The sequence below is a fragment of the Falco cherrug genome, chromosome 1 (genome assembly GCF_023634085.1).
Source record: "Falco cherrug isolate bFalChe1 chromosome 1, bFalChe1.pri, whole genome shotgun sequence".
NCBI classification, from domain to species: Eukaryota; Metazoa; Chordata; class Aves; order Falconiformes; family Falconidae; genus Falco; species Falco cherrug.
Genome location: NC_073697.1, coordinates 123,232,636 through 123,254,754, shown reverse-complemented (window position 1 = coordinate 123,254,754; position 22,119 = coordinate 123,232,636). Strand labels below are relative to the sequence as shown.

Here is a 22,119-nt window from a genome sequence, read left to right as displayed (position 1 = left end):
AGTTCATCACCATATTAAAAGCTCCACCCACCAAAAAAGATGCAAAGTGAACTTAGCAACAGTGAGACGTGTAGTGAAGAATGTGAGGTCAAGTGTCTTGCAACTGAAGCCCAAAAGGTGTTTCTACAGAAATTCTATAAAAAAATGTAAGATCTATTAAATTAATGACCTGAGTACATAGTAATAAACACCCTGAAAATGAAAAAGCCTTCAAGCAGTGCATTGGGGAAACTGTTGTTCACCAAAGTGACATACTTGTAATCAACCATCAAGTTGAGCTATTAACAAGGATTACAGTACAATATATTCACAAGTATCTCAAAAATACCACGATATGAATACTGACATGTTAAGTTACGCATCCACAATAAGGACCAAACAGAACTCTACATATTCATTTGAATTTGCAACATGAGCAGGATGAACTAGTGTATTCTTTAAAAAATACCTTAGCAACAATAGCTGACACTGATTTATATGTTGGAGATACATATATATACACCAACTTTCTCTATTTCAAATACTTCGAAGTTTCTACTCAGACTCACTTAAGTCTCTCTGTTGCTAAATCTCAGTGAGGCAGTTCCATCCTCATGGTTAACAATGACATGCAGTGGTATTGTGCATGACCCATGCAATATGAAAAATATAATGGTTCAAGTACTTACGGATACATTGCCATAGTTGTCAGTTTAACAAAGATATCCTTACTCGGCATATCAACAGTATTACAAGTAAAGGCTTGAGGTGGAGGCATTTTGTGTTTTTTGCAGAATTCAGCAGGAGAAATACTATATTCCTGTCTAACTTCATGCAAGTCGGACTTTGCAGCTACCACTAAGCACGGTATTCTGCTATCCATGAAGTGCTGCTGCAAATTTAAAGAAAGAAAGTGAAAGAAAACAGGGTATGATACATTCAGCTTGGAACAGCCTGAATTCAACTGACTGCAGCAGTATTAAGATATACTCATCGCAACGAAGTTAGGCATTTCTAGAAGCAGAATATTTTATATAGACAAATAGATGTATGAGTAACAAAACGACATTTTCAATGCATCAGCCATATTATCACCAGCAATCCTAAATAAAATGGCTTTTAAGCACTAGAACTTGTGTATAGGACCAGTAACTGACACTGAATATTTTTTCAGTGAGAAGATACATAAATATAAAGGTTTGTATATATAAACTATACAAACCTTAAAAATCCTGGCACAGTACTCAAAGGACTTAGGGTTACTGACATCATACACCAGGCAGACAGCATCGCATATGGTCTCAGCATCAGTTAAAAATTCAGAGTCACTGACATCATGTAGCTGGAAAAAAAAGGTAGTCAGAGAGGAAGAAAAGCTTCATCATTATGCAGTTAAAGGAATTTGATACCCTTCTTTCTCTTAAAGTTTTTATGGCTCATTTTTATGTATCCTTGGAACTAATAGACTGACAATAGGCAGAATGAATGAAAGAAATAGTAGGAATTTACCATGCAACCAACATATGTGAGCTGTTAACATCACATCTGCAGGCAATCACAACCTCAGCATAAAAAATTACATTTACTTCAACACAAAGTCTTAGATTCCCATAGGAACTGGCATGCATCCTACAGAGGAAAACCACAGAGCAGAGGACTTGATCTTGGAAAACGAAGGAAAATATCATAGTATCATAAAGGAAAACTATAGAGGAACAAGCTTTAAAGACTATATTCCACCCACTGAAGATTAACTTCAGCCACCCTAATCATCCTACGTGATATATGCAGCATAAACATAATAGACTGGATGCTGTTCAACTTAGGTCAAGGTTTCAAAAATAACAGGTCCTGAACAGGTTCAGTTTTAAAGTATTAGCCACATGTAAAACCAGAAGTTGTTTGAGCCAGGAAAGGGCCAGGGAACCCACATTTATGTAGAGACAATTAAAAAAGAAATTTATTTGCAAAAGGCTTTGAATAATTTACTTAATTTTAAGATTAACCAGTTTTATGCAAACAATAATGAGGTAACCTTACCAGCAAGTACTTTTCCTGCCCATATACATAAACTGTATTAATGGCATAGTAAGATTTGTGTTCTGCACGTATTTGCCTCTGTCTCTGAAAAGGCAGAATTTCATGTTAGACCACAGCAACTTTGCCCTTTAAGTTAAATTTGAACAGCTGTTTTACTCCATTTATTAATGAACGAAAGTTACAGTAATCTTTTGTTTATTTTGCAAGTACATGCACAGCTATAATCCATGATGTACAAGTAATTTCTGCATGCAATTGCCATTTATCTATTTGCTGAAAAAAGATATTAAAAATAATTTTTAAAACACCTCCCTCCCCAATAATTCTATATTCCCTTACAGAACTCTGCAATCTCAGCAATAATCAGTGAAGCTCTAACAGCAATTGGGTTTGCCGTCTAACCTTAACTCAAAAGAGATATAGGTGTATATAAGAAAAAGGTTTCTTACCATTAGATTTCTTCCAAGGAGAGCCTGAAGAACTCCACTTTTACCACAGCCTTTCATTCCAACAACATTGCATCGGAAAACATTTCTCTGAGTCTGTTTTTTCTGGAGATCTATCTTTTTATCTCTTGTCACTTTTGTAAAAATACAAATATTTTTCACAAGATGTACATGCATGTATGTGTGTGAAAACATGAAATAACTGTCCACTTACACTAAAATGCACACAAAATGATCTCTCAAAAGCATTAAATCAAAGGTTTGACTTGAGCAGAAAGTAAAAGAGAATATAAGGGAAAAAAGAGAAACCGTTTGTTTAAACAATTTACTCTTAAACAGATTTCTAAATTTAAATTCCTAGGTTGTACCAAATTTTTTATTACCTGTAATTGCTGATGCTTGAGACTCTTGCTCTGCAAGTATCGAGTAGCCTAAATAACCCAGGTATTCCAGGCAACGCTGTACATCTAAGTATGTGGTTAGTCTAGCAGAGGGGACAAAAAGAAGTTTCTAAATTGTTAGCAGCTGTGATAACAACTATTTACAGTACTGAAACAATTTTTTCCTCCAATCTCCAGATGTACATGACACAAGCATTCCTGGATCTATGTAGTACTGAAGGACAAAAGCACTCGGAAGATAAACGGGGACAATTTTACCACTCTTAATCAGCAAAACACTACGAAGGCAGTACTTGCGGAGGCCTATCAACCTACATCGTATTTTTTCCTTCAGCAAACAGTGTTTTCCTTATTTTCCGTATTTTCAATAGGACCCCCCCCTAATTATTGAAAACCATTATTCATACCATCTTTAAAGAGCAGGACAAAAATAAGTATTTCAACAGGGTTCAGGGGGATTTCCACATTTTGAACAGACACTCCTTCATAGTTAGCACTACATACTAGCCAAATCCTGGACAGGTTGTCACAATTGTCTGACGATTAGGCCACAAAAAATAAAGATGGCTACAAAAACTTGACTGCTTGGGTCAAATTTCAAGTAATAAATTTCCACTCTTTCTACTGGATTTTTAAGAGGAATCTACAAACACACTGTCATACTCAAAGTTCTCAACTTCTAAAATGCAATGTATCTCACTTACGTCCACTGAGAGAGAAACCCTTGGTATGTAATCCATCCCCTTTCATTTGTACAAACAGTGTTGTTAACATCAGGTCCCCATGGCATATAAGGGAATACTTTGAACAAATCTTTCAATTCATCAGGAGACAAAGCACAATCTCTATCCTGAAAACAATCATACAATATCAGACATACATCACTTAATTCATGTCTATTCTGAACTGATATTTTCTTGCTGTACCTTTGCACGATTCAATAAAACTGGCTATAAGAAACTGAGCCACTTTCTTTTTCATCATTGCTCTTTTCTGGTTTTTACATAAGACCAAATATATAAGGTAGTTAAAAAAAAATTGGTAGTACAACTAACTGCCAACTCTCCTTGTAGACAGAAATAAAAACAGCAGTCTAGTTTTGACTGCATAGTTTAAGCCAGAGCCAGTTTCTGAATTAAATGACATTAAATTAAAAACCCCACACTTTTCACTAGCAAACTATGGCTCTTAAATATAAGGACACACATAGACTTGAATTAAAAGCTTACCAAATCATGTTTATCAAAAATACTTTGAAGAAACAAGTATGCATGATGATTTAATTCGGTTGTGCAGTCTGGAGGAATTTTTAGCCTGTTTATTGAAAACAAAAACAAAGAGAAGTGTTAAGTGTGTTTATGAAAAACAGAATATTAAAACTCAAAATACAGACTTTCTGAATTGCAACATTTGGTATTTGACCTTTGCATTTAGCTTTAATAATTTATCTTTAAAGAGAGTAAAGCACATACTTTTTATTAGGAATTCTAAAATTACGAGTGTCCTTATATTATATGGCATGTAGCTATACAGTAATCAGGTTTTTGTTTGTGTTTGCTTTTTTTAAATGGAAGATTATGTAGTTACATTTTTGAAAAGAAGCCATAGACTTGGTTGATCTCTTAACTTTTTCATTTGGGAATTTTCAAAGGATCTCCACTGCTGTGAAAATACTGACAAGCCTTTTCTAATTTTCTGCCACATATAATAAGCAACTGTTCAGACTTCTGTTCCAGTTTTGTATTAAGAATCTCTTAATACAGTACTTGATTTGGCACAAGAGACAGGAGTTCTTCCTTCATAATTTTCAGTCACATGAAGATTTTGGCTGGTAGGTCATAAAGTAAGGGAGGTACTTGATGTAACAATGTCTTAAATAAACACATTACAATAATCCTTTCCTCCTGTCAAAACAGGAGGCAGCATAAATTAAATGCATGTAAGTTAAAGAAAGCTAAAATTATACATACGGAGGAAACAAGTACTCTGGCGTAAGCTCTAAGTCATCATCATATCCAAAGCGACGTAAAACAGTCCAAGTTGTTTCATGCCTTCCTCGCTGAATGAAAAGTGTGTGTAGAAAAAGAAAACCTAAAAATCAAATGATGAAATCTTAAGGCCCTGAAGTGCTTTATCTGCAACAAATATTTGTCATAGAATGAAAATAGACTGAAAAAAGCTTGAAATACACATTCAGATTTTAAACATTCTGCGTGATGTTAAAGCATTATTTACACAGACTGAAGGTTCAGAAATCATGTTATTTGTAACAGTGTCCTCCAGGAACTGTTTCCTTAAAGCAATCCACTTGGTTTTCTGTTGTTTGTTTCTTTCAGTACCAGCATTACAGAAGAACTTAGTTGTATTTTCAACAACTTAAAACAGCAAGCCTTAGCAAGAAGCCTGGAGAGTGGTCTCATGGAAGACTGCCTTTAGTAGTTTTCCTGTATCAAAATAACTGGGTAGGATTTTTGTTTAGCACTTTCCAGGGCTTAATGAACACTGCGATTTCACTGTTTAGTAAGGCTATGCCTTAAGAGTCCCACTCTTTGCAATTTCTCACGAGTCCTATTACATGTGTAAGCTCCACAAGCAAAGAAGTTACATTGATGCTCAGAAAGCAAACATTTTTTTCTCCTTTCACTTTTGCCATATGCTCTGAGCAAATATGTATAGCATAGCTGTTAAAATGTTGACACCAATGTTGCAGCCAGTGAGCCTAAAGACAAGAGACAGATTTATCAGGGAGACAACCTCTTTTAACTCTGTATACTTATTTGAATTCCAAGCTCTGTAATGAGAAGTAAGACAGACCTTATTTTATTCACCCCCATTATTCCTCAGTTTAATCACCCTCTGATATCACACTGCCACTACACCCAGCTCTTGTAGTCTAAAAAAATCAAGACAGAGATCACATTTCAGAAGACTAGCTTTTTTATGTAAGAATGATTATCAACTGTATAAAGATACATCTTTTAAGAGTTAAACATGGCTTACCTTTTAATGTTAATCCATTATCTGCAACTCCATCACTTAGGTTTTTCCTGACTACATTCTTAACATCTTCCAAAGCCTGAGGTGCCAGTGGTGTATTAAAACAAATTCTCTAACAAAAAACCCAAAAAGAGCCTGTTAGGACCACTGGCTACAAAACTGAACAAACAGCATGTCCTGCATGAAATACAGCCTTAAACATTCTAATGAGCTAGTAAAGGACAATCCAATTTCTTAGTGGAAACAAAGGTGTACAAACTTTTATTTTATTTTGAAGTACAAGCACTGGGGCTTGCACATTTAACAGATTTTTGTTCTCTTGAACTAAAACTCAAACAATGGTTAGAAATAAAATTAATACCATTTTTTTTACATATTGTCTCAAGTGCAGCATAAAAGAGCAGATATTTAAACCTGCTTCCCTTACAATTCACCTTCATATGTTTTCTTCAAAAACAATCACTTGTTTTTCTAGAATTATATAGTTCAACTACTAAGCATGGTGAAAAGATAAGCAGAAGAGTTACCTGAAAGAAGTTGAGCTCTGCATCATTGAGAGTACCATCATTATCCTGATCAGAAATTCTAAAAATGCGAGTGAGTGCTTTAATACAGGCAGGTTTCATCTAAGGAACAAAAGGAAGTTCAGTATCTTTCTAGGCTTGAATATAAAAAGATTACAGTTCAATCATATTAAACAAATTCTACTCTTCATTTTATAGTTTTAGAACAGACATTCATAGACATACACAAAAATAGAAAGCAAGATGAAACAAAATCCTGATCTAGCAAATTTATATCCATAAATTTAAAGCTATTATTCCACATTAAATGTCTTTCTATTAAATTACTGGAAAAGCCTCAAGCTCTTCACAAGCTGAAGGTAGTACTACTTAGTTATTAATTAAAAAAATAATAATCACTTCTCTAAATTCAGTCTTATTGCTACAGAAAGCTTTAAAAAGCAACGAAATGATTTTTTAATTTTTTTTTTTTGGGGGGGGGGGCTTACAATCCCAGTGCCTTGCAAAACTAAATGGCTCTAGAACTACTGTCAGCTCTTTCTAAACAAGCACACTATTCACCGTTTCAACTACAGCTCCAGAAGGTCTCAAACATCAAATACTGAAAATCTTCACAAGGCTCATTCATCTACCAGGCAAAGCACTGATCATATGGGCTATCTCTATGACAAAACAATTGCTAGGATACCTTCCAAGTGAAGGAAAAGAGACACTGGTAATTCTCTCCCAACAACTACAGTGATGATGGACTCTTCTCTTCACAGAGGTCACACAGACAGCATAGAGATTGGTTTTGGAAAACCAAAAAGATTTCAGCACAACAGTTTTATCACAACATTACTAACTTATAAAGATGATTCTGATGGAAGAAATCAAAACAGGGTTATTCTCTAGTTCTCTGCTTAACAAAGTATATATGATTGAAGCAACTTTCCTACTGTCCAATACTGCACGGAGATTATGTTTAGAGATTTTATTTGTATTTGCCCATCAAATGAATGTGTTTCTTTAAAAAAACCACACTCCTTCATAACACACTCAGCTAACTACCTATAATACTTAAAAAAACAGCCAAATCACTTGTTTTTTATGCCTTTTGCCAAAGTCTCACAAGATGCTCAGAAAAGTTATTTCCTTTAAATCAGGCCAAGTCTGGAGTATTTTCCCTGAAATAAATGGAGTTACTGTGAAATGTGTATCTAAAGAGGAACTGATTGGACACATGATTTTGTTCACATTACATTTGGCTTAAAGCCATTACCAAAGCTTCTCATTTTACTTAGCAGTTCACATGGGCAACAAAAAAAGTCTTCATTGCTTTGAATGAAGAGGAAAGACAGATCAGATTAATACAATGCAAAACAATCACTATGGTTCTGGAATATTATGCTTGACATTTGAGGGTGGTGTGGTGGTAACAAAACACACTAAGAAAAGCAAAATCCAGTAAAAAGGAAAGAACAGGGAAGTGATTAACTTCCTCTCCCTCCCCCCAATACTTTTTGCTCTAAGAATCTATGTATAAATACCTCTTTCTCCTCTGGGCAATAAAGAGGACCTGTAGGATGCAGAACAGCTTTCTGTGCATAATAAAATAGCTCAGATATATTCTTCAAGTTTTTGGCTGAACACTGAAAAAGAAATCCTTATATTGATTAGCTAGTTTCCTGACTATTTGGTCATTTCTTCTGAAATTTAAGCAAGCATCAAAATTTTCAAGATCTAGCCCCCTCTTGTGGGTGCAGTGCTGTTTTGGAAAAAAGACATCTAGCCTGTATACCTGTAAAGTAATTAATAAAGAAGGTCTGACTACAATTTGCTGTCATACCAAGATCAGAAATCAAGAAGTTGTATTTACTGGTGGGGATGTGTGTGTGTGCAAAGAAAGCTGCATATCCACACATACTAATTCAATTTTTAATATTTTGCAGTCATCTGTCTGGCTTAATATTAAATTTAAAACACTTGCTAAAGGCAAGGATGTAAGGAGGCTCTAAATATTAGAAGAATTTGACAGTAATGTTTGATTATACAATAGTGTAATCTTCTCTAAAGAAAAATAACATATAAACTCACCATGTTAATGACTTAAATTTGAAATATTTTATTTTGAACAAAAAAAATAAATCATCTTTTCTATTAAAAAGTTGCCATACATGCTTGGCAAGAATGTATTTTTTGTTACTCATTCTAACTTCAGAAATTCTTGCATACCTCTACACACGTTTCTATCTCTGTATATTGATTCATAATGGGAAGGATAGTTTCCATACTGCTATATTCCACTAGATCAGACTTGTTTCCAACTAATATAAGAGGCAGCCTGAAAACAAAAAATGGTAAAGAGCTTTGAAGACAGAGGGACAAAAAGATCTTAATTCAGCATTCTATCTCCCACCAGAAGCCATTGTACTTTCATGATGTAATCAAATATCACTGGCAGCCAACAGGCAAAAATAAATTATAGCAGTTAAGTAAATTGTTTTGATATACACTTAGACAGAAATGTACTTCTTGTTGATACTACAAAAAAACCCCACACAGTTCAACACAAAAGTAACTAATCATGTTGTTGTTATACAAAACCAGCATCAGTAGAAAAGCTCTACAGACCATGTAGCCAAAACTAGTTATACTGTAACAAACATAAACACACCTGGTAAAAGCTGCCCATGAAATTCAAAAAAAATAGCATTGCTGGCATATGTAACAGACCTACATACTTTAAATCTCTTGTTGCTTGGACTTCTTATATAAACTTTAAGTTTAGAATTTGATTTTCTTAAACAATTAACATCCTCAACACTGTCCATTGATGTGCAGCCTAATTCATACTTCTCATCTTTACTTATGCACCTGCTATCTTTGTCTGTCCTTTCATTGATGAGAGGAATCCATCGACTTGTTACCTAAAGTGGGATTAAAAACAAACATGAAATATACATTTTCAAATCTTACATGACTGAACTGCGCACAAGTTTGACTACAGCTGCTACTGCTTTTTTCCCAAGAAGGCACATATTTGCCCGCAAAGGAGGAAATAAATAAAAACTGGAGTTGACTAACGAGCAACTTTCTCAGATGACTGAAATGACTAAAAACTCAGATACTGAAACGGACCAGAACCAATAATACATCTGAACATTCTCTATCAACTTGATCTCAAACACCGTCTTATGCATTTTAAATGTCTAATACAGTTTTCATCTTGCCAACGATTAACAGCGCGCGTTACATCTCAAGCAGTAACAAGATAAAATGTGTTACTATACCTTATCAATAGAATTCTTGTTGTTAACAGCATATACTATACATATCACATTTGCCTAAAATGAAAAGAGAGGAAAGGCATGGAATCCCACTGTTTAGAGTCTCTAGAGCAACAGAGACAGTTAAGAACCATACATAACAAAATCAGGGTAAGAACAGTTTCATCATTAGTCAAGACCCTGACTTGTTTAAGTTATTTTTGCCTGAGAAGCTTAAACAATTTATATGTTGAGAAGCACTAAAAAGCCTGTCTTGCAGCGTGACATTCACAACTTACGCCTGCAGAGGCCTATGCTACCAAGAAATCTAAACTGAAGAATCATAATTTGCAAGGTACTCAAGTACCAAACTAAGTGACAGAAACAGAACACAACACCATGACAGACCGTAAAGAAAATGTGCAAAGGTGCTCAAAAAGAACTGAAAATAGGAAACAGAAGGAACTATAAAATTACCAAGAATTCCATGCTATACATAAATGCAACAGTGCAACATGACAGAAAGAAGTGAAATGGATCTTTCCAAGGTAGGATTATTTCTTTTCAAAACCTGTCAATCCCTTGGCCTACTGATTAAAAGATATTTAGGTTCTGTCCTTTCACTTGGAAGGACGAAGTTTAAGCTCAGTTCACCAACAGAGAGGCAGTGCCTACTTTTCTTAAATAGAGGAAGGCTTACTATGGCATAGGGCACAAAACAAAACGAAATGCCAAGCAAGAGAGGTTTGGGTTTTTTTCAATTCAAACTGAAACTCAATGCAGAGAACTTAAAAGGAAAGATTTCTTCAAAAGCAGAAACTATTTACTAGTAAACACTAAAATACACTTACCTGTGATATTTCATGGTAAAGCTGCTCATCACTTTGCTCTGCTTCTGCATTCAACAGAATAAGCCATTCATTAATACTAAACATTTTTGCAAACAAAACTGAAAAACTTATGAAACCAAACTAGAGCATTTCACAATGCTCCTGAGACACCCTTGTGAAAGCTCTTGTTATTTAAACATCTTTTAAAAAAATGCACTAAAGAGTGCTTCTGCTGTAACAACAATGAAATTGATCCATCAACCTCCAAGACAAAAACAGTCTGTTGCACACAAGTTTTTTATCAGCTATTTTAAAGAGGAATCATTACATTTGTAGATAGGTTTTCTCTGGAATTAGTCACACTTTGCATACCCCTATGTTTGCCAACAGCCCCTTCCTGGGATAGCAAGTAGCAACAATTGTTCTATAATGTAAACTTTTACTGCAGAATATGGCATATGTTAATTTTATTGCAGTGTCCATGATTTTTTTTTCAGTGAGACCAAGCTTCTGTTACCCAAATCTATGAAACATTTCATTCAACGGAAAGAAAAATTCACTTCACATAAGTTCAAGCTCAAGACCAACAAAACCCCCCCTCATTATTTCTTTGTTCCAAATAGGCAAACACACCAAAGATACTTCCTCAGCAGTGGTGGGAGAGAGAAGACAGGAAGGTATCTGCTAAGATGGCCTAATTCTTCACCTCCATTATAAATGGCAGAAGGATTTTTCTAGCTGTGCAACAGTTGCATATATTTATGATAGTGTATGAGCCTTGATACTGAGCCTATTTATCTATTCAGTAAGGTCAACGAGATCAGAGTATATAAAAAAAGAAAAATACAAAATATGAAACTGACACAAAAGGATAAGGTGTTCGAACTTAGAAATTCGAAAGACATAGAATATAAGATATGTAAAGTCTCCTGCATCTTAGTAAATTCTCCACTGGAAGAAAGAAAAATAGTTTTGAATTCCATTAAAGTACCCACCTTTGTCCGAACTGTAAATGTGTCTGTCACACATAGAACACTTCACTGGAATATTGCTATGACTGTCTTCCATGGAAGTACCAACAGCAGTTAATTATCAGGCTTTGAATTAGGAGGACCACCCACCACCATCTGGTTTGTTTCATCCCATGAGTTTCTACTTTAATCTAGTCTTTTCCTACATGCAGCTTTGGTCCCATAACTGTATGACTTAAAAAGGCTATTGAGTTAGACAAACAATTCCATACCACGTCAGTCATACAGTAATGGTACCGTGTAGTCCTTACCTGAATAATCCACTATATGGGTTGGCACTCTTTCAGGTGTGACATCAGCTGGAATAGTGATTTCTTCAGCTCGTGGTGGAACCTTGGGTTGTAAAGAAACAGCAAGAAAAAGCCTTTATTAAAGATCAAAAAAATCCAGAAGGCCAAAGGAAGTCATATACTACAACACACCTGCCAATCAGCTTTAAAAAGAACAACTTACTAGCTCACGTAGTTTTGGAGTTTGTTTTTTTTTGTAATGTACTGAAAGTCACTGTGACTTTCTCATTCTTTATTAGTCCCCTTACTGAATAAGGAACTTCCTGCATGCTTTGCAAGAAAGCAACGATGTTAAGGGGTTCAATGAATGCTTCTATAGAACCCAAATCTGCTATATCCAACCACCCATACAGAACTACTATAATAGTGAAAACTATAAACAAAACCTGAATCGCAATTTACTTGAAACAAAAATTTCCTAAAAATAAAAATTCTAATATTTGGGAGGGTTACCAAATTCAACCAGTTACTTCAACGGGCTACACATTCTTTAACAGGAAAGTAACATCAGAGTTAGCATGCTATTATTAACAAATTAAATACCATTTAAAATGTTTTAATTTTTGCACTAGATATCCTGATCCTACTGCTGCTGAAATCAGTACAAGAACTACCCCTGTGAACCATGCATGAGTTGTTAAATAAATAAATATTTAAGAACAGCAAACAGGCATGACAGACAAAATACAAGTCTCAATTTTTACACAGTCATAATCTGACAACTTCCTTGCTTCTGACAGAGTGCTAAACATTAAGTTCAGAAAAGCCTGCAAAGCAAAACATGATACAAATTAAAAGTGGGTTCTATAAAATGGTAACTAGTAAACTAGTTATGATTGCTGGCCATTTTTTCCAGAGAACACTAATCCACAGTCAGGAAAAATCATCTTAAACCTAATTTTAATGAAAACTTCCTGCACAGCTATTTATTGCCTTTTACTTGCTGACATTGAACTTTCACGATAGTTTGTTTTCTTTTAATAAAAAAAGAAATGCCAATCACCAGAAGAATGCCTCTTTGCAAAGCTTCAGGCTCTACTTGCATCTTCATCAAGAATGATTAATGATAATACCCAGCATATTAAACACTATTTCAAAGTCTGAAATGTCAGTTACACACACCCATACAGCTCTGATCTGCATGACTGACCTGCAGGAATTGTACATGTCTCTTTCAGCAGTTTATATAGGATGTAGTATTTTTACAAAGTTATTTCTGCAATTTCAAGCAGATTTTGTGTTATATGTAATCATGCTTTTTCTCTCAATATGAACTTAAGAGAAATATTCTAGATTATACTGCAGGAAGAAGCTGAGAAGTGAATAGAGGCCTACAATTCATTAAATACATCAATAACCAACCTGCCAAAGGAATGAGTCCCTGAGCAGTTTAAGAACAAACAAAAACCGGAGCTCCTTTTTACCTGCAACGTTGGGAACTAAATTCAAGTATGTTAACAATCTAATCTTGACTCATGAACTGTGGTAACCTGCTGATTTGCATTAAACGGCACAGTGTAGATTCAAAGAGTAGCACATGATGTCTATTTTAAGACTTGTGATCAGAAGAAATAAACATTCATGTTTATATGTGAAAAGCTTTGCAGCAGCTGCAGTTCTTTTTAAAGGAATAAAATGTAGAGGTAGCTTTACTTTTATTCTGGAAGAAAGCAGTGAGAGTTTTGGGGTTTTTTTACTTCAAAAGTGTCTATTCTTCAAGAACAGAAGTAAAGGCAACAACTCAGTTACAAAAAATGGCAAACTTATACAATGTGACTTTTTAATTCCTCATCCTCATTCATTTTGCAATCTACTTGCTTTTTAAATATAACACTCAAAAAACCCCAAACCCTGAGGGTCTCACCTCTTTTAGCACCTTCCCATTTATAAGTCATTAACGTTGAAATATGTTACCAGTTATGACCAGTTCCAGCTGCTTAAAAACCCCTAAAATTCCTCAGATACAAAAAAATTAGTTTAATTAACCATTTCAAAACAAGGAAGGAACTTAAGATAAAATTTAAATTCCTAATCTTCACATCAAGATATATTTCACCTAACCTACATCGCTTTTCCACAAGTCATCACTGCAGTTTTAGACTTTATTTTTTTTCTGAATAGGAAACATTATTCTAACACGGAGCCTATTAACTTACTCTTTGAAAAAACATTATACAACAGGACAGAAATAAAACTTAGAAAACAAATAAGGATGCTCTACCTCTTCTGGAAATTCTTCACTGACAAGGGACATAATTAGTGATGTCTTCCCAACTCTGGCTGCAAAAGCATTAAAAACAGAGATTAGATAAATTTGGTTTTGTTACACTCAATAGTTGCACCCTGTCTCCAAATGGGAAGTATTTTAAAAACCATTTCCAACTGACCACATTAAAGACTTATGTTATTTAAACATACTAAATATGGATGACAGCAATTCTCCTATAATTCTTTTACTGTAAAACCTTAGGATCCATTTCACACTTCTGCATTTCATCCAGAAGGGAATCAAATCCTGCTCTGTCTTACACAAAAGAATTAGCTTTAATGTAGAACACAAACAAAAATTCAAAACAAACTGGAAATATTTTAATGCAACTTAGCAAATAAAAACAAAGAAAGCACACAGAAAGGAATTTAGGAATTAACTATTTTTATAGTATTCTTGATACAATGACTGTGCTTCCATCCTAAGCTATCAAGGATAAGAGCTGGAAAAGAAGATGTGGCTCTACCATCAATGTAAAAAGTCTCCACAAGCGAGTTTGACTACTTTGAAAGTGCAAGAGCATAATTTCCTTGATACAAATGAGCTGTTTCCCACAAAGAGTGAGAAAGAACAAAACCCAAACCATCAGCCCTTCTAAAGTCACTGTTTTCTTAATCCAGGAGGAAGATCATCATCTCTGCTTCAGTATTCAAGTCTATTCGATCAAATAAACGGCGCCATTTCCTCCAAAGTTCAGACTTCCGATACCCCAGTTGGACTGCTTCGTCTTGAGACTCTTTAATGCGACCATTTAAAATTAAGAGCTGGTAACTTTTCTTAGGATTCCCCTCTCTCTAAAAACTTTAATTTGTCGACTTCCTTTAAAAGCCTTGAAAGACTATTCCTGCTTTATTTGTTTTCAAGGCATTTCTTAATAAACAAAACATTCAGATTCAAGTATTATCTGGGATGGTATACTTCCATGAGCCCTCAATTCAAGCAAGAACCTGCTTCATCCTGGATGTATAGCATTTTTGCTAGCATGCACGGTTTACCAGCCAAGACATTGCTTGCCATCATCGAGCCTGTATCGCTGTTCCTACTGAAAACAGTATGTCACCAATTGACATAAGTTGTTTTGTTGATATCGCTGCAATTAGACTTGTCTATTTAATTGTACGTAATTCTGAATTTGGGAGGAAATAAAAAAGAAGATGAAATTGTATGACTGGTTGGTTTTGTGCAGAAAATGGTACTACTGAACCAATGATCTAGTCAAAATACATTCAACTTACCCAAGTCTATTTTTAGAATAGTAACAAAGGGCCTTCTGACATCCAGAAAGAAAAACTTCTCTTCATCATGATAAGTTGAAGAGCAGTTATTACAAAATTATGAAAAGCAAAGAAAAAGTTATCCTGGGGAGGAAGACTTTTGCTTTCCTTGGGGAAAACAGTTGTAATTTTTTCCCCGGTGGTATTAGCTAGAGAGCAGTAAGATGCAGGTTTCTTAGTAGCAATATGGTTGTGTCTTCATCAAAGTTACTCCTATGAGCTAGAACTGTAATTCACGCTGCCAGGTGTCCTCCTACATGAACTACAGCTTAAGTTTCATCCTGACAGAATCAAAAGAGCTTTAAAAGCTCTCCTATTTCCATAGGAAAAAAGGTAAGTACTTTCCTGATAGGCAAGTTATTAGATAATTACTGAAAATGGTGCAGTGTATTTTGCATCTGACCAAGTCAACTTTAATTTAAAACAGTGGTGAAACATGTCGGCTTTGGAGATACAGAAACCCATTTCATTAATTTTGTATGACTGAAAACAGAAGATTATGTACTGCTGGTTGGTAAATGCTCACTATTTATAAGCTTCTGATACACTTCCTAGTATTCTAGAGTTGTTTTATGAAAATCCACATATTCAAGTGTAGAGATTTGGCTTATTTTGCTTGAATCTAGGTCAATGATTTGCCTTTCCAATTCTGTTTATAGTCTTAGAACTAACAGCCTAAACAATATTGGCTACCTAGGATGAAGGAAACGTGACAATTAACTCTTTTCCCTCATATAGAAGTCCTTTAGATCATGCTGCATAAAATAACATGCTGAACATTCTGAAAATTATTGACTATTAAACACGGATATCTGCACCCTGGATACTAGGACTAAAACAACCTTTAACCTAAAATGTAGACCACTGGGTATGAAAAAGGCTGCGTTTTGGAACAGGCTTACAACAAAAGGTCTTCACATATTTCAGTCTGAGCTTGACAAAATCTACTGTTATCATCTAACAAGTATTACATGGTCTGGACAAACCTATGGTTTCATCATATTAAATATATATGAGACGTATACAAAACAGTACTGACAGTATAAATAACAAGTTTCACCAACAGGTAAAACAAATTTTTCCCTTCTGTTCTGTTCACTACACGTCCAGCAAAAATATAATACAAAGATACTCACAAATATAACAACATACAGCACATGGCAGAGATTAAGCGACCTGTATCTTTGAAATTTGCAGTTTGTGGTGGTTTGACCCTGGCTGGATGCCAAATGTCCACCAAAGCTAATCTATCACTCCCCTCCTCAACTGGACAGGGGAGAAATACGATGAAAGGCTTGTGGGTCAAGATAAGGACAGGGAGATCATTCAGCAAACCGTCATAGGCAAAACAGACTCAACTTGGGAAAATTAGTTTAATTTATTACCAATCAAATCAGAGTAGGATAATGAGAAATAAAACCCAAAACCTAAAAAACCTTCCCACACCCCTCCCTTCTTCCTGTGCCTAACTTCACTCCCAATTTCTCTACCTCCTCCCCTCAAGTGGCGCAGGCGGATGGGGAATGGGGGTACGGTCAGTTCAGCACATGTTGTCTCTGCCACTCCTTCGTCCTCACACTCACCCCCTGCTCCAATGTGGGATCTCTCCCACAGGAGACAGTTCTTCATGAACTTCTCCCAACGTGAGTCCTTCCCATGGGCTGCAGTTCTTCACTAACTGCTCCAGCGTGGGTCCTTTTCATGAGGTGTCGTCCTTCAGGAGCAGCCTGCTCCAGCATGGGTCCCCGCAGGGGCACAAGCCCTGCCAGCAAACCTGCTCCCGCCTGGGCCCCTCTCCCCACAGGGCCACAGGTCCTGCCAGGAGCCTGCTCCAGCACAGGCTGCCCATGGGGTCACCACCTCCTTCGGGCACCCCCTGCCCCAGCGTGGGGCCCTCCCCAGGCTGCGGGTGGGGATCTGCTCCCCCGTGGCTCATGGGCTGAGGGGGACAGCCTGCCTCGCCGTGGGCTTCACCACGGGCTGGGGGGGACTCTCTGCCCTGGTGCCTGGAGCCCCCCCGGCCCCTCCTGCACTGACCCGGGTGTCTGCGGAGCTGCTGCTCTCAGTGTCTCACTCCTCTCTCCCACTGCAATTTGTTGCGCAGATTTTCACCCCTTCTTAAATGCATTACCCCAGAGGCGCTACCACCATCACTGATGGTCTCAGCCTGGCCAGTGGTAGGTCCACCTTGGAGCCGGGTGGCATTGGCTCTGTCGGACATGGGGGAAGCTTCTAGTAGCTTCTCAAAGAAGCCACCCCTGCAGCCCCCCTGCTACCAAAACCTTGCCATGCAAACCCGCTATACAGCTGGACACTGTGAACCTAGTTGCCAAACCAAAGTACCTGTTACACCTGTACTTAAACCACTGTACAGAGCCCGTAGAGAACGCACCACTGCCAGAGAAAGTGAGGTAAATTAGCCATACATTCAGAAGAGGAATTCAACAGTGTATTCAAAAGCACAAACACATTTCTAAATAAACCGAGTCTTGCAAAATACAAGCCAAATACAAGCTTGATGAATTAACTCTTTCTACATAGTAACATCTCCCTGAAAACTCTCTAAAAGAGTCATAAAGGATCTGTGTAGGCAATACAGACAGAGCTAACCTGCACAAACTGTACTATAAACACAATGGGGCGTTCAGTTCTCAGGAAGCCTTTGCCAGTAGCACTACATTCTTAGTATATAATTAGGCAATTTTACTAATAACACTTGGTAATTACTCTGTATTCTTTTCTTGTGAGGAACTTCAGTACACTTTAACAGAACAGAACCTCCTTGCTGCTATTTACACCAATAAGAACCTGTAGCTTTGAAAGCGTATGCACTTAGTTGGGTTCCTAAGTGTGAACTTAAGGACATGATTTTAGGAACACATGAAAAACCACAGACTCGCTGTAACTTTGGCATGCATATATATATATATAAACGTGCTGTTTATTCAAGGTCATGCAGTAAGTTAATGACAGAAGCAGTGATCTGGACTCCCTGGCCCTATCGTAGCCACAAATCTGCAACATTCGACTGAGTGGAGCACATCTGAGTTCCAAATCAGTATCACCACTGATTTCCAAAGTCAGTAAACAGGAACGATTTACGTTTGGTGTTCACACACATACACACATTAAAAAAAATAAATTAAAAAAAGAAGTTTTAACAGTGGCCAAGTACAGGGCAAGCACTCTATCCCGGTTTCATCTCCAGGGGCGTCCAAGAAGCAGCCAGCCCTGCGGAGTGCCTCCCGCTGCGCGCCGCGCCCCCGGCCCGGGGAGGCGCCCGCCGGGAGCGCCGGCCCAAACGCAGGGCCCGGCCCGCCGGCGCGTCCCCCCCGCCGCCGTCACCGAGCTCGGCGCGGCCACGGAGCGCCCAGCCCCGACCTCTGCCAGCCACGCAGGGCCGGGGCTCTCCTCCTCGCCCGGTCGCCCCGGGCCGCGCTCCTCGCTCCCGGCGAAGGAGCCCGGGCCGGGGCGAGCCCCCCGCCCCGCTGCGCTCTGACAGCCGGCGGCACGGCGGCGGCGGCGGCTGCCCCTCAGCCCTGCGGCCCCCGCCCTGCCCCGCGGCCGCGGCCCCCGCCCAGCCCCGCGGCCGGCCCGCACTCACGTTCTCCCACGAGCAGGATCCGCACGTCCTTCTTCATGGCCCCGCTCCCTGGCCCCGGCGCGGGGGCGGCTCACATGGGGTTCGGCGGGGGATGCGGAGCCGCTGCGGCCTGCGCGCCCCTCACGCCGCGGCCCCCCCCGCGCCGCCTCCTCCCCGCCGCCAAGCGGGCGCTCTACGGCGGCGCGCGAGGGACAGGCCAGGCGGCGGCGGCCCGCGCGCGCCTGCGTGCGGCTGCGCGGGGGGGCTGGCGGCGCGCGCCCCCCTGAGGCGATTGGCGCCGCCGTCCGTCAGGGCCCGGCCGGGAGCGAGAGGGGGGCAGGCGGCGGAGCGGCGGCCCGGGCCGGGAGCGGCGTTCCGGGCTGCCCTCGCACGGCGGCACCGCCGCTTTCTGCCGCTAGTGCGGAGCCACGGGGCAGCGCTCACCAGCTGTGAGGAAGCGGTGCCGGCTGCAGTGTTGCAACAGCAGCGAGGCAGCGCGCTCCCTTCCGAGCTGCGAGGTGATTTGTGATCCAAACCGTAACTCACGGCTGCTCCTGGGCAGCGCGGCGCAGCTGGTAATGCGAAAAATCAGAGGTGCCCAACGAGTTCATCATGCGGTCGTTCTTCTCTTTCCATCTGGACCAGGATGGGACCCCTCTGTCCTGAGGAGAGGCAGCAGCACTAGCTGTGCTCTACACAGTTGGCAAGGCTGGCCAAGCTACCCCTGGTCCTGCTGACACATTTAGTCCAAAGTGCTTTCAGAGTGTCCAGTGACAGAAAACTAACCTTGAAGACCACCAGCAGTTCCATCAATGACTTTAAAAGCCATGGAGCTCAGTTTGGCTAAATCAGCTGGTTCAATCCCATGTGCTTTATTCACATTAAACTTCTTATTTTGTTCGTTCTGGAATGACAATGTCTTCCTGAAAAAGCTTTCTCTTTTTGGGAACTCTGTTTTCAGCCTGCCTGCGTGAAGCAGTGGTCCTCTCAGGAATTCAGCTGTCAGTGTGTTTTGCAGGATCTCAGCTCCGGCCCCTTCACCCCACACAGGCAACAGAGACCTCCCCACAGCTAGAAAGATGCAACAGATGACGGCAAGGAAACTCACAGAACCTCTTGTTTCCTTAGGCTCCCTGGCAAGAAAAGATGGTCCTTTCTGTGACACTGTCCTGTTCGCTGGCTCTTTAAAAAAGCAGTAAAGTGACCACATTATTTATTAGCCAGTACACACACATTTGAAAACATCTGCTTCCAAAACCATTCCCGTGGTCACACCACCATCAGGACTGACAACCCTTTGGTCTGGACAAGACTAAAACATGGTGCCAGTGAGATGAGGTTCTTCTGGGACACCTGCCTGAAGTGTCAGGTCCTCATATACCAAACCTATTTCCTGTAGTTTAGTACCTACTCTAAACAGAAAGATTTTCGTGCACGAGATCAGTAACATTCTTGCCTTCTGAACATCCCTTACTCAATCAGATCTTTCTAAAGAAAGCTTACTCAACAGAATGTAATGTCATCATATGCTCTCCTGCAACTTTTTGGATCAATGTAGGAAAATGAGGTTCATGGGAAGGGCTTATCCCTAACCTCAGAGCTTCCTTGGTGCATTCCTTCCTATGAATATCCTGAGACTACTCAAAGCTGCTTAAGAAATCCACCTCACTCCCACAGGGATGGTTACTACCTTTAGCATACACTGAAATCGCTTTAACGAAGTATGGCTAGATCAGAGCACAGTGTGAAGACAAACAGAGCAGACAAAGTATCAGTTACTGATTTCCAGGAAAGCCTGGGCAGCTGCATGCTCCTTAGTAAATTCCTGAAGCTTGTGGAGGAGCTCTGCAGTCATAAGCAAACTTGTCACTTTTCTGAACAGGCTTTATCTCCTGTTTGTGTGACATAAAGATCCATTTCCTTCTAGACTCTACAGCCAGAAAGCAGGGTAAAGAGGATTTGAGGCACTGATTTCAAAAGTATGCAAAATCAATTTGTCAGTGATGGAGTAAAACAAAACGGTCTTCTTTTGTTGGAAAGAAACTGGAGGAAAACTCCAACCTTCAATGGTTTATCCTTGTGTAATAATGTTTCTTGATCCCAATGCCATGCCGACAGCTGCTTTTTGGGATCTAGCTGTCCCACACACCAAGAATGCTCTGTTTTTTCCTAATTTGTCCCTTCTACCAATCATTTCATGAGCAACTCCAACAGCCTATCCATCACTGTCCTTGGTAACTGCTTCCCAGTAGTGGCACCCAGTAGAGAAGCTCTTTGAACACATCACTTGGCTGATGCAGAATCTGTTGGGTGATGGTTCATAATCAGTTGGGTAGCTGGAAACCATCACTTTCCTATTCTGGGCTGTGATTGTGAAGTATTCATATACTTATGTGAGATCAAAAGTCCTATCAACTCCCCCTAGAAAACGGAAAGGAAATATTCTCACATGCAGGCAACAAGAAGGCAGATCACCTCCGTGTTTACATGCATCCTAAACCAAAAGTTTTTAAATGTATTACTATGAGATCTAGCATAAAATACCCACAAAAAGGTAAACCTCATTTGCCTAAATTTAGAAATGGTGACGATCTACATCTGAGCTTGTTCTCTTAGTCTGCCTTTACAGTCTGTAAAAAGAAACAGGCCTTTTGAAGGCTTGATTAATCTCATTTGCAGGTAGGCGTCTCAAGTAGGCCAGATGACTCACACTCTAAAAGTACCCATTTCTCTTCACTGCCTGTAACGGGACTCCAGATCAGATATAAATATATAGTTACACAAAGTGAATTCCAGCGTGGGCCCCTGTGCCTTGGTCCTGGAAGTCCACTTCTGTCTCCTGGCACCGTCACACCCAGTAAGTCCCACTCCAAATTCCTGCTAGCTAATTTGCATCATTGGCATTGTTGTTTCCAACATCAAAACGGGCTCTGCAGAATTCAAAGTGCTTTAACTGCCTCTTTTTAGAGCTCTTGACATATTTTCCCCAAGAAAGTTGTTAGAAAGTACTTAATAACTTTGTGAGTTCTTTAACTTGCATACATGTGTGTATACACATACACACATACATACTTTCTGGAATACAGAAAGATAATAAAGCATCTTATCATAACCTTAGATTTGACTCAGGACTGGATTTAAGCAACGTAGTCCCCACTTCACTCCAGCTCAACAGCTTCTTTGGAACAAATCTAGTTCTGAATTGCA

The 22,119-nt window shown here is 39.1% G+C and overlaps 1 protein-coding gene across 9 annotated transcripts in view; it reads right to left on the bottom strand.

Annotated features, from left to right (window-relative positions):
* Positions 1 to 22,119, bottom strand: part of RHOT1 (ras homolog family member T1) — a 33,400-nt gene that overhangs the window by 9,200 nt on the left and 2,081 nt on the right. For 4 of the 9 annotated variants that reach the window (XM_055726647.1, XM_055726659.1, XM_055726687.1 and 1 more), the window contains 18 exons: positions 18,934 to 21,333; positions 14,008 to 14,066; positions 11,748 to 11,829; positions 10,487 to 10,530; positions 9,660 to 9,713; positions 9,244 to 9,296; positions 8,602 to 8,710; positions 7,917 to 8,018; positions 6,391 to 6,489; positions 5,867 to 5,975; positions 4,837 to 4,957; positions 4,096 to 4,180; positions 3,571 to 3,716; positions 2,849 to 2,949; positions 2,469 to 2,599; positions 2,020 to 2,103; positions 1,202 to 1,321; positions 669 to 871 (listed from right to left, as the gene is read on the bottom strand). In XM_055726647.1, coding sequence (XP_055582622.1) covers positions 669 to 871; positions 1,202 to 1,321; positions 2,020 to 2,103; positions 2,469 to 2,599; positions 2,849 to 2,949; positions 3,571 to 3,716; positions 4,096 to 4,180; positions 4,837 to 4,957; positions 5,867 to 5,975; positions 6,391 to 6,489; positions 7,917 to 8,018; positions 8,602 to 8,710; positions 9,244 to 9,296; positions 9,660 to 9,713; positions 10,487 to 10,530; positions 11,748 to 11,829; positions 14,008 to 14,066; positions 18,934 to 18,970 — 1,739 coding nt within the window. In that variant the 5' untranslated portion in view covers positions 18,971 to 21,333. Of the gene's footprint in view, positions 1 to 668; positions 872 to 1,201; positions 1,322 to 2,019; positions 2,104 to 2,468; positions 2,600 to 2,848; positions 2,950 to 3,570; positions 3,717 to 4,095; positions 4,181 to 4,836; positions 4,958 to 5,866; positions 5,976 to 6,390; positions 6,490 to 7,916; positions 8,019 to 8,601; positions 8,711 to 9,110; positions 9,297 to 9,659; positions 9,714 to 10,486; positions 10,531 to 11,747; positions 11,830 to 14,007; positions 14,067 to 18,933; positions 21,334 to 22,119 lie in introns of those variants that run through there. The other 5 variants (XM_055726672.1, XM_055726651.1, XM_055726665.1 and 2 more) reach the window with 5 other exon arrangements.